Raw genomic sequence first — 13,298 nt, forward strand, 5'->3', positions numbered from 1 at the left:
TTCTCTTGCTCCCCATAGCCATGAACTTTTTTTCTTTTGCAAGTGTGCAGTTCAGAGACTTCTACTTCACATTATTTGCTTGAAAACTACACTGCAATGCGAAAGAATATGCCAGTGCTCTTCCAGTATATTGAAAAGGAAATTGTTTAAGATTTTCAGCAGCTGTAAAGCCTTGGTTAATTTTCTTTTCAAGATTTTGAGCAAGCCCTCCCTGTATTTGGAAAATACAATGGTGGGTTCTTTGATCTGCTGATTGGAAATCCAATGGATCAAGATCTGATCTGATGAGCAATTCAAAAGAGTAGTAAGCCTAATTTGATGATGAAATCCAGTTGTCAGATTTTGAAAATATCTCTACTTTACATAATTAAGGGAATTAATAATCTTGGAGCATTGTGGTTGTCAACAAGAAGATTAGATTCAGTTTAGCAGTTCTTTCATACATCTATGACTATAAGTAGATTTTTTAATGCATCTTTTTTCTGGCCTGTCTATCTGGAACCAATAAAAGTTCTTTCATTTTCTCAGATTTGATATATCTTGATTATAATTATTCATGAATTTAAATTCAAATTTATTGCACGCTTACCAGGTATTATCAATGTCACCTATGCAACAGTTCCAGGATTGCTTGGTTTAAAGAATCAGACAGAAATGATGTTGGCTGAACCAGGAGCTGATTTCATATCAGCGCTAGGATCATTCCTTTTAGGAGAAGGTGAAACGTCAGCTACCATAAATGTTACTGTCCTAGAGGTAAGTAGTAATTCCATTCAACATTGGAAAAATGGGTTTGGATTTTGATGGATACAGATTTTAGGTCATAATTGTGTTGTGCATCTGTTTAATATTGTATTCCATATGTGTTTCATTGATGCATGGAGATAATTGTAGAATTATTTTTGTTCTAATGGTAATCTCAAAAAGTCAAAGGGAATAACTACTCATTGTAGTTAACTAATTTAAGAACTTACTGTGCAGTCCTAAGCAGAATTCTACTCAGCACAGTTCTGCTTGCACAAATAATAGTGCTAGATATACTACAGTTCTTGCAATTACTTGTACAATGTCATGCACAAGCAGAGACACAATAAGTTTCATGCAGTGCAAGCTGCCAGTGTGGTCTTTTTAGTATATTTTCCTTTGTGCTCAAGTATGTTCATTAATTATCAGCCCAATAAAAGGAACATTAATTATCTCTCTCTTTTGCAGGATGATGAACCAGAGATGCAAGAATTCTTCATGGTTAATTTAACATCTGTTGAACTCATCATAAATCCTTTGACATCTGTCCCTCCCAGACTTGGTATAAACTCCACATCAATACAGCATTCACTGATTGTTTACATACAGTAACCTACAGAATGGAAGATGTAATATCTTTTCTTGGACTAACTTCAGTACACATTGGTGTTTCTTTTACATTCCATATGCAAGCTTTCAAGAGGCTCTACATTATAAGAAAAAATATAGGGAAATAGACCTCTTACAGAAAATGTAAATAAGATAGTGGGAGGCAGAACTGAAATTCATGATCTCTTTCCTCCTTTAGAAGCAGCTCCACATCACAAATCTCTTAATCAGTTCGCCAACTTTTCACACGTTAATTTATCTTCCTATATCTATCGACCTTGTTAGTAATGAATTTTTTCCACTGTTGCCAGCAGTAGAATGCCTGCTGGTTAACAGTCCTATCATCATGTTAAGGAAATGTAAATGCTGTATATGCAATTAATATTTTCTTTTTTACTTCTTTGCATGCCTATAGATATGACTGGGTTAATTTATTACAGGTTTAAAGGTAAACAGCAGAACCTCGTGTTAATTTGCCCAATTTGAGATATATGTTCTAGAAGTAGTAGAGGTGATGTATAAGCTTACTGTGTTGTTAGATTTCCCTAGCTTCCTTTTCTGTGTTCATTGAGGGCAATGTCTTCTCTGAGTTCAAAAGCAATCAATCCGGATATTTTGTGAATTGATGTTTTATATCTTCTTGGGTGTTTTTTGGCAGAATGATGATATAAAATGGAATAATACTTTCAGTACTCAAGATTCTAGAGATACTGGTTTGCATCAGAGTTCTGTTTTTTGCCAGCGAAAGGGGAGGTGGTTTTCACTGAGGCTCCCTTCCCACTGCAGATTCTGCTTAACCCCCTTATGCAGTTCTTGAGGATCCCCCTGGAACAGCATTTGGGAAGCTCAGTGGCTGCAGTGGGAGAGGAGAAGCAGCATGGTTTCATTACACTGGCTGAAGTAAAGTAGAAAAGAGTCAAGTAGCACCTTTAAGAATAACCAACTTTACTGTAGCATAAGCTTTCAAGAACCACAGTTCTCTTCGTCAGATGCATCTGTACCTTGGAAGCTTGCTGGGTGACCTTGGCCCAGTCACAAACTGTCAGCCTAACCTACCTCACAGGGTTTGTTATGAGGAAAAAATGGAGGAGAAGATGTAAGCTATTTTGAATCCCCATTGGAAAGAAAAGAAGGGCATAGATGAAGTATAATTTAAAAATAATTGTAAAGCGAATGCTGGTTTGGTGTAGTGGTTAAGAACACGGGACTCTAATCTGGAGAACTGGATATGATTCCCCACTCCTCCACTTGAAGCCAGTTGGGTGACCTTAGGTCAGCCACAGCTTTCCAGAGCTCTCTCAGCCCCACACACCTCTCAAGGTGTTTGTTGTGGGGATAATAATAACGTATTCTGTAAACTGCTCTGAGTGGGTGTTAAGTTGTCCTGAAGGGTGGTATCTATATTGAATGTTATTATTCTTATAAACAGATGTACACACATACATACAGGATGTATGTGTATTGACTGTAATATGTGAATGAGACTTAAATTTCTATGTGAACTGATAGATGATCCTAGAATAATACCTCAAATAAAATAATGCACAATTTATAATCATTTTTTAGATATACATGGCTTGTCCGCGCAGATTATTATTGATGCTAATGACGGTGCAAGAGGAGTAATTGGCTGGCAAACAGCAAAGTGAGTCTTCCATTAGCATGTCTTCTGTTGCCAGTTGCTTGAGTGTTCAACTGTTTTCTCAGGTTGTATAAGAAGAACTGTTTAAAAAAATAACAGTTCATATATAGTTTAGATAATTCAGAAGAACATGCACTTGGCAACAGTGTATCCAGATACTGCTGCAAGTATCCTTTTAGAAGCAGATTTCCCAGCAGATTCCCACATTGTAGCAGAGTTAAAATGAAGGGAAAATAGTGCTGTTCAAGAAAAATAAATACACAATTTCCATGTGGATGCTCAGTCAAACAAACATGTCTTTAAAAAAATCCTTCACTTTGGTGTTCACCTAAAGTAGTCCATATATCAATATTGAGCTGTTTGAATTGGCAGTGTCTTTCTGCATGTGCAGTTTAGTGAAAACCCCGTGCAAACCTGTTCTTACAGGCATTTACAGTCATTCAGCACAAATCAAGCAGACTGAGTGATTAGGTCACGTAATAGGCACTTTTAAACAGAAGGCATTTGACTGTCTAACACATTGGTGGCAAAATTCACAGCATATTTACCTGAGAGTTTGGAAAACTTTACCAGTCAAAGTAGGTAATACTGAGTTAGTTACATCATAGTACTCTCTATCTAGTATCATAGTTTTCATCTAGTATTTTACATTTTTTTCCAATTAGTATCTACTGAAGATCTCTACAAAGTTTATAGAAACATGGCAGTTTTGTCTTTAAAATGCCTGAATGGTTTCAAAATTTGATACCGGTAAATCATGTGACAGGGGACATTTCTTCTTTTTTTTACAGTTTTGAAATAAGTGAACAGAATGTAAGTTTGACATTAGTGGCATTTCGAGATAGAGGATCTTATGGGAATGTATCATTGTTCTTGTATGCTCAGAATCTGGAAGCACAGCTGGGATTGGATTTTAACATTACCTCAAGGGTAAGAAAAATTGATAATACAATACTACGCCCCATAACAGCAGCTAGCTATTGGTTTGGATAATGTGATTAAGAGAGAGATCAGCTAGTATTCTTAATTAGAAAAATCCTTAAATAGTAGGCTGCAGAGAAGGAAGAAAGAGAAGGAGACAGCTTCCTCAGCACCATGGAAGATCAGGGTTGGGGTTTTTTTTGCAGGACAGGGGGAACAGGACCAAAATCTATTGTGCCTTGAATGATCTTTATTACTGTCACATAGTTGGTTCAAAACCAAATAGAGTCCAGTAGCACCTTTAAGACAAACCAACTTTATTGTCGCATAAGCTTTCGAGAATCACAGTTCTCTTCGTCAGATGCATGGAGGGCAAGAAGAAACTGGTCAGATACATAGGTGGAGAGGGGAGGGCGGAGTAGATGCAAACAGTGGCTTCTGATATGGAGATCAGTTTGCTTCTGTTAAGGAAGTCAGTTACTTCTGATAATGAGATAACCATTCATAGTCTCTATTCAATCCCAGCTTGACTGAGTCAAATTTACATATGAATTCCAATTCAGCAGCTTCCTGTTGGATTTTGTTTTTGAAAGGTTTCTATTGAACTACAGTGACCTTTAAGTCTTTGGTGGAAGGTCCTGGTAGATTGAAGTGTTCTCCCACTGGTTTCTGGATGTTGCCATTTTTAATGTCAGATTTGTGTCCATTTATTCTTTTGCACAGAAGTTGGCTGGTTTGTCCAATGTACAGAGCAGATGGACATTGTTGGCACATGAGGGCATATATCACGTTGGAGGATGAGCAGTTGTAAGAGCCAGAGACAATGTAGTTGACGCCATTGGGTCCTGTAATTGTATTTCCTGGGTAGATATAAGGGCAGAGCTGGCATCTGGGTCTATTGCAGGGCCTGGTACCTGTGCTGGTGACTTTGCTAGCCGATTCATGATTGTAAGAGAGAAGTTGTTTCAGGTTGGGGGGCTGTCTGTAGGCAAGGAGAGGTCTTCCAACCAGGGCTTCTGAGAGAGAGGCATCATTTTCCAGGATGGGTTGTAGCTCACTGATGATACGTTGGATGGGTTTGAGCTGGGAACTATAGGTGACAACCCGTGGTGTTCTGTTGTTAGTTCCTTTAGGTTTGTCCTGGAGCAGGCTGTTTCTGGGTACTAGTCTGGCCCTGTCGATTTGTTTCCTCACTTCATTTGGTGGGTACTGTAGTCCCAAAAATGCTTGTTGTGAATCTCTTAAGTGGGAGTCCTGATCAAGAGCATTGGAGCAGATACGATTGTAATGTAAGGCTTGGCTATAGACAATTGACCGAGTGGTATGTTTAGGGTGGTAGCTGGAGGCATGTAGATATGAGTATCAGTCTGTGGGTTTTCGGTATAAGGTGGTATTTATCCGTCCATTATGTAATTGTACAGTGGTGTCCAGGAAGTGTACCTGTTGTGTAGAGTGGTCCAGGCTCAGGTTGATAGTAGGGTGAAAGTTGTTGAAGTCCTGATAAAATCTCTCAAGGGTTTCCTTCCCATGGGTCCAAATGATGAAGATGTCATCCAAGAATCGTAAGTATAATAGTGGTTTCATTGGATGGGAGCTTAGGAAGCGTTGCCCCAAGTCCACCATGAATATGTTAGCATATTGTGGTGCCATGCGTGTGCCCATGGCTGTGCCATTAACCTGTAGATATAAGCTGTCACCAAATTTGAAGTAATTGTGAGTGAGTACGAAGTGGCAAAGTTCAGTGGCGAGGTGTGCTGTGGTTTTGTCCGGGATAATATTCCTTATGGCTTGCAGTCCATCTGCATGTGGGATATTGGTGTATAGAGCCTCCACATCCATGGTTGCTAGGATGGTGTCATCTGGTAGGTTGTCAATGGACTGTATTTTCCTGAGGAAGTCAGTGGTGTCCCGTAGATAGCTGGGTGTGCTGGTGGCATAGGGCCTGAGGATAGAGTCTGTGTATCCTGAGACTCCTACTGTGATAGTGCCTATTCCTGAAACAATGGGGCGTCCCAGGTTACCTGGTTTGTGGATTTGGGGTAGTAGGTAGAATCTTCCTGGTCATGGTTCCTGGGGTGTGTCCGTATGGATGCATTCTTGTATGTCCATGGGGAGTGTCTTTAATATTTTATTGAGTTCTCTTTTGTATTGCTCTGTAGGGTCAGAAGGTAGTATTTTATAGAATGTTGTGTTGGAGAGTTGTCTTTCTGCTTCTTGTATGTAGTTATGTTTGTCCATGATGACAACTGCTCCACCTCTGCATCTATGAACATAGTTGGTTGTAAGAGTTGCTTAATATGTAAAGCATTGAATTAGAAAAAAATGTATATAATGACTCATATTTCTAAAATTACCATGCCAATACATTTCGATGGCTTTTGTGGGTTTTCCGGGCTATATTGCCGTGGTCTTGGCATTGTAGTTCCTGACGTTTCACCAGCAGCTGTGGCTGGCATCTTCAGAGGTGTAGCACCAAAAGACAGAGATCTCTCAGAGATCTGAGAGATCTCTGTCTTTTGGTGCTACACCTCTGAAGATGCCAGCCACAGCTGCTGGCGAAACGTCAGGAACTACAATGCCAAGACCACGGCAATACAGCCTGGAAAACCCACAACAGCCATCGTTCTCCGGCCATGAAAGCCTTCGACAATACATCCAATACATTTCGTTTGGGGCGGCAATCAGTGGAGGGCCTCTAGTGTCCCTTCCCTACTGGCAGACCTCCTGATGAAACCTTTTTTTTTGGCCACTGTGTAACACAGAGTGTTGGACTGGATGGACCATTGGCCTGATCGATCATGGATTCTCTTATGTTTTTATGTTCTTATGTTACTAGACTCTTTCCTTTGCTGATGGCGAAAGGTATAAATATGTTGATATTATGATTTTTGATGATGAGATTCCTGAAGGGGATGAGAGATTCCAACTAATTTTAACAAATCCATCTCTTGGATTGGAGTTAGGAGAAACCACAACGGGTAATTCAAACTATTCTTGAAACTCTATTTTTCTGTAGAATTGTAATCTAGATACCATAATCAGTTATAGTGAATAATTATCTGGTTTTGTTCAAGATTCCAAACCACTACAAAAGCATGATCTATTCATAACAATGCAATAATTTTTGAGTAAAACACTTTGCTAAGCATTGAACTGTATTGTTTTTCAATAACATAATTATTGACATAGATAGTGACATTTTTCACCTCATCTGAGGACACTTGGGACTGCCAGGATCTTGTATCATTTAGGTGGGTCTGTAAGACAGAGATGTTCCGCCAGGCATATGGTGGAGGCTAATTTTAGCCCATCATTGCCGAGCCTTCCACCGGTCTCCCTCTACAAGGGGTATGGAGAGTCCACTCACGCTGGTTGCCCCGAAAGGGGTACAGTATTTTATCTGTTTTTATGATTGATTTTAAGTTGTATTTTAATCAAAGTTGTTCTTCGCCCTGAGCCCACTTGCGGGGAGGGCGGGTTAAAAATAAAATAAATAAATAAATAAAGTGTGTTAATAATTCCTCAGTAATAACTATGTTGTTCTCATGTGAATTGTAACTGGCTCATAATGTTAAGCAAAACTATGCAAATCTTGCCCTCCAGTTAAGTGCTGTTTACATTGGATAATCTACATAATACATTATGTAGAACTTAACTTAAGCACTGTAGTAGAGTTGAATAATTCACACAGTGCTGAACATAACCTTTTCACCTGGAGCAACATTGCCAATCTGGACAGACCAATGGCTCCAATTCTTAAATTCAGGATTCTGAAGCTAGCTTTCACTGACTTAAAGTCATGTTATGTCAGACTAAGATAATTTTGGAAACAGGTCAAATTTATGTTGTCATATGACATGTTGATAATAAACACATATCCATATGCAACACTAATAGAGAACAATCTTAAACAGGTGTGAATGCTACTCAGATCTATTCAGTGGAGCTTACTCCCATGACAGTACTAGGAAGCTAATAATGTACTTTCTGACTTGCAACAAACTTCTTGATTTTATTTGTTTTCCATAGTTTGTTGAAATCATTTGGACTTAATTTCCCATAGTCATGATTTGTATTATTGCTTTTGCTGGAAATCCTGTGAAGTTTCTTGGAACTGCCTAGTCATGGTATTTAGAGTAGATTTATAAAAAGAAAGAACTGGAGGGCACAATGTTTAATGATACTTAACCACGAGTTTGGTTAGGCTGAATGGGTGGTACAATATACGTGTGGCAGTTTTAAAGTATTGTATTATTGCTTGATGATTTTGTATTTTATGCTGCCATATTTTTATTATTGTATTTATTATATTGTTGTGATCTGCTCTGAGTCCGCTTGTGGAGAGAGCAGAATATAAATTAAATTAAATAAATAAATAAATAAAATACTTAAATATGTGCTGCCTTTTATTACAGTAGAAATTTTACTGCATTGGTTAGAGAGAAAAAAGGCACATGATTATGTATCATGTTAAACAATGGCTTTAAGTTTTTAAATGTCACATTGTATATATCTAGATTATTTTCTTGTGACAACTTATACTAGGAGCTTTAGGCCATTTCCACACACTCTTAAAGAGATGGCCCACTCACCGAATGCTGGCAGCTTTTCCTCTTCACTCCGGATGTCTCCATTTTCAAAATAGTTGCAAGCTGTTTGGCTTCCAGGTTTTTTGTGCCTTTTATGGGAATGTACTTTCTGCAATCTCTGAAAAGGTGCCGAAGAAAATGGAAGCCAAACAACTGTTTTGAAAATGGAGATGTCTGGAGTGAAGGGGAGAAGCCACCAGTGTTCAGTGAGCAGGCTGTCCCTTTAAGGATGTGTGGAAACCGTAAAATTCTTAAATATGTACTAAATGCAAGCAACGTAATATCTCCAATCTAGTCAGATTGTTAAATGCTGTATAGAAGACAACTCATGTTTACCTATGATTAAATAAGAACTAGAATTTTTTTAGAAGTTATTCTACATAATTTTTTTTGTCTGATATAGATTAAATTATGTTTGATGCATTGTAATCATTCTGTTTGTTTTCTGTTAAAAGCCACAGTAACTATTCTTACCAATGATGATGGCCATGGAGTTTTGTCTTTCAACAACAGTGAGCATTTCTTTCTAAGGGAGCAATCAGCACTCCAACTGATGGAAAGTGTTGCAGTGCTAACTATTATCAGGGAACCTCCTCAGGGAACATTTGGAACTGTGACTGTGCAGTATCTTGTGCATGAGATAAATTCTTCTGAAGCATCTGTAGATTTGACCCCATCACAAGGCTATATTGTCCTAGAAGAGGGAATAAGATTCAAGGTAATATGCAGGTAGTTAAAACAAAATGGAAGAAATTTAATTTGGTGTCATGTGAAAATGTATTCATGCATCAGTTTTAAAAAAATGAACAAGGAGAAATTATTCCATAGCATGGGTTAAGAGCCAGTATGCTTATTAGACAGAAGCAGGTAGTAGATAAGGTGGTAGAATTTTGGCTGGTATTACTGCTTCAAACTGCAGTTTGAAGCAACTCTTCTGTCTTGTCAGGATTAAGCTTCAATTATTAGCCTGCATCTACTCCATAACTCCTCCAGGCACTGGTTCAGGGCTTCTACAGCCTCCCTAGGATCAGCAGTGTGATATAGAGCTGAGTATCATCCACATATTGGTGACAACACAGACCGAGTCTCCAGATGATTTCACCCAGCAGTTTCATTTAGATATTAAAGAGCATAGGGGACAAGATGGGACTTTGCGGGACTGGCCAAAGACCAAGGGCTGAGCAGGAGTCTCCCAGAGTCCCCTTCTGAAACCTACTCTTCAAGTAGAACTTGGAGAACAGCGCTTCTCAATCCCAGGAGATCAAGAAAAGGGCACCATGCTCAATGGTATCAAAAGCTTTTGAAAGTTTCAGGAGAATCAGCAGAGTCACACTGCTTCTGTTCATCTCCTGGTACAGATCATTCACCGTGGTGACCAAGACTGTTCCAGTTTCGTAACTAGGTATAAAACCAGATTGGAAAGGATCAAAACAATACACTTCATCCAGGAAAGTGTGAAGTGTCCAGCCACCATCTGCAATATTGCTATGCCACATTTTTTTAAAAAGTTCAAAGACTGTGCCACATTAAAAACCCTACCTCCCTTCATGTAGTATACAAGAAGAACATTCAAAATATTGCAGGCACTGTGCTGAATTGCTAGAACACAGACTTCATTCACCTCAGTTTACCATTTAATTGTTTGTAGTATGTAGGTCAACTCTAATGCAGACATTTATTTATTTATTTATTTATTTATTTATTTATTTATTTATTTATTTATAGTTGGCCTTTCTCACTAAGACTCAAGGTTGATTACACAGTGAAAGTCAATACAGTCAACAGGATGAGATGTAATAAACAATGTAATAGAACTAGGATTACAGAAATCTGAAACAAGCATAAGTATTATATTAATGCAGAAAATGGTATTATATAGGTAGTAAACAGTGCAGCGAGAATAAGATAATATATACAGTAAACATAATAGTATAGTCCATGGCATAATAAAGGAGATGTTGATTTGCTTTGGAATCAGAATAATGATGCTCATATTTATAGTTCTTAATACTCACTAATTGCAATTCTTTGTGTGGTCCAGTTTCATTGAATTTTTTGGTTTATCTCTTCCCCCCCCCCTCTCTTACAGACTCTGCATATTTCTGCCATATTAGATACTGAACCAGAAATGGATGAGCATTTCATTGTTACGCTGTTTAGTCCAACTGGAGGAGCCAGACTAGGCATCAGAGTAGAAACTTTTATCACAGTTTTACAAAACCAGGCCCCATTGGGACTTTTTAGTATCTTCCCCATTTCAAATAGGTATATCGTGTCGCTGTCTTCATATATGAATGTATGCATTTTTTTCTTTGGGGAAACGGCTATGATTCCGTGGTAGAGCATTGACTTGGTATGCAGAATGTTCCAGATTCAATCCCTGGTAGTAGGTGATGTGAAAGACCTCTGTCAAAGATCCTGGAGAGCTGCAGCCAGTAGACAATGCTGGCTTTGGTGAACCAATGATCTGATGCAGTATAAGGCGACTTCATGTTTTCTTGTTTGTAGATAGGATATTGCAAGACCTGCCAGGATATTGGCCTGAGTAATACTTTCTTTGTTCTTATAGTGATTTGTCTAAAACCGGATACTTACAAACTAAAAACTCATGGTATATCAAAGATGCCATAAGGAAGAACTGAAAAATGTTAATATCACATGATTATAAATATTGATAATGCCATATGTTCCTTTTTGATCAAAATTTCGTTGCCTACTCTTGGAAAACAACATATAGAAAATATGAATAATTTCAATCACTTTAGTTAATTGTCCTATTTGCCGTACCTTGATAATCAACTCCTTTCTTAAATAATAATTCTTTATTTCACACAACAAGAAACATAGGAAGGAAATGACATGAAATAATAATACATATAAACAACAAATCTAATTTCATCTTTTTTTCTAAATTATTAAAAAGGTTTTTACAAAGAGTTTCAAATTCATATAAATTTCTACCCTCTTGTAAATTTGTTAGTTTTACCAAGAAAAACACATCTTTTACTTTACCCATTCCATAATATCAACCAAAATTTGTTCTTCCAGTGTTTAGCATAAACTAATCTAGCAGCTGTAACTGCATGGGGTATAATATTCCAATATTAATAAGGAATACTCAATACATTATTTTTAAAAAAGAGTTCAGATGTAAAAAGTATATCAGTAGCAAAATCGTCCTTTAGTAATTCTGGTACATTTTGCTAAAATTGAAGAGCCTGTCAGCAGAGCCACCAAAGATGATAAAAGTCAGCATCCTTCAATCCACACAACCAGCATTTACTAGAACACGAGCTAGACATTCTTGAAAGCCTTTTCAGTAAATAATGCTAATCAAATTAAGAATATTTCCTTTAAACTGTAGACTAACAGAAAAAGTTAGCCCTTGTGTCATCATAAATTCCCTTGTTTGATCAGGAATTTCATAACCTAACATACAGTTCCATTTAAGGCGATAATTATTATTTGAGGAAAAACTAATAAAATATATTGTTTAGCTAATTGATGTTTCTATTTTTAGTAATAATTCATTCAAACTGAATATATGCTCTCATCCCTGAGTTTCACAATACTTTTTTTGTCATGTAACTTTTGACTTAATTAATTTGGTTATTAAAGTAAATGTCTTCAAACAGAACATTGCTATTACCAATTATAAATTTATTATACATTTCAAAATCTATTTTCCCCCATTTAGTTAAAGATTGCAATTTATATCCTTGAAATTTATCTAAACCTTGAATAGCAGAACATAAAGGAGAAATATCTATTAAAGTTTTATTCTTATGTGTACTCAACACTGTAATATATTATTGATTACAATTTTTTCTTTTTTATAATACCTTTCCTGGCTTGTTTATTAAGCCATGGTTCTTAGGGGGAGATGAGCTGATGCCTGTTCAAAGGCAATAATGTAGCAGTCAGAATTGTCTGAATACCAGTTTGATAACTACAGAATTTTAGCAACCATCATGATACAAAGCAATATTTGGTACCTGGGCCCTGTAATCTTGAGTGGAGGAGCCGAAAGCACTTAGGGAGCCAACTAAGAGTTACACTGGTGTATCCTGGACTCCCTCTGGTGTAACCCCCCTATGACGGCATGCAGCCATGGCGCTGCTCAGCGCCCACCCTCCCCTGGTGCCCGGCCACCATGGCCAGGTGCAGGCATAAGTGTGGCTTTGTGATGATGGAGCAGCTGCCACTGCCCCCAATTGTGGAACCCTCCTGTGATGTGGCAGACCTGGCCATGGCTTGCACGACACCAGGCCCCTCAGCACATGTGTGTCCATTTTCCTTTTAGGCCGGTCTTGACCTATCAGGGAGACTGAGGAGCACGGCTGTTCCAGCCACCAGTAATCCTTCTTGATTACCATCAGAGCCAGCCTCAGGAGTGGTTCCCCAGGCAGCCTTCAAGTCAGCCCCGCTCCTGAGAGGGGTTCCTCAGGCAACTTGTGGAATGCCTCTCTTAGCACTGACTTGCTTTTGCTGAATTGACAGGCACAGCTCCTGTCATGAGTCAGCCAGGGCTGAGTGATAGAGAGGACTCCTCTGGGGAAGAGGAGCCCCATGCAGCCAGCCTTGAACAGCCAGAAGCTAAGGACTCCTCAGAGGAAGGGGAGCTAACATAAGCTGCTGATCAGCCTGCACCATCAACAGCTGAGGCAGGACCAATGCCCTCTAGCTCTGCCCCAGCAGGTGAAACCAAGTTAGCTGACCCCAGCCCTCCAGATTCACCTCCACCCTTTGAGTGCCGCAGACAGAAGATGAGAACTGAATTGCAGGCAAGGAGG

The 13,298-nt window shown here is 38.5% G+C and overlaps 1 protein-coding gene across 1 annotated transcript in view; it reads left to right on the forward strand.

The window, feature by feature from the left end:
* The window catches only part of ADGRV1 (adhesion G protein-coupled receptor V1), a 428,595-nt gene that overhangs the window by 99,768 nt on the left and 315,529 nt on the right, over nucleotides 1–13,298 (forward strand). The window contains exons 38-44 of the mRNA XM_054987564.1: nucleotides 593–756; nucleotides 1,213–1,306; nucleotides 2,920–2,998; nucleotides 3,787–3,925; nucleotides 6,753–6,894; nucleotides 8,961–9,223; nucleotides 10,595–10,770. Of these exons, the coding sequence (XP_054843539.1) occupies nucleotides 593–756; nucleotides 1,213–1,306; nucleotides 2,920–2,998; nucleotides 3,787–3,925; nucleotides 6,753–6,894; nucleotides 8,961–9,223; nucleotides 10,595–10,770 (1,057 nt within the window). The remainder of the gene's footprint in view (nucleotides 1–592; nucleotides 757–1,212; nucleotides 1,307–2,919; nucleotides 2,999–3,786; nucleotides 3,926–6,752; nucleotides 6,895–8,960; nucleotides 9,224–10,594; nucleotides 10,771–13,298) is intronic.

Source organism: Eublepharis macularius, chromosome 8, assembly GCF_028583425.1.
Source record: "Eublepharis macularius isolate TG4126 chromosome 8, MPM_Emac_v1.0, whole genome shotgun sequence".
Taxonomy (NCBI): Eukaryota; Metazoa; Chordata; class Lepidosauria; order Squamata; family Eublepharidae; genus Eublepharis; species Eublepharis macularius.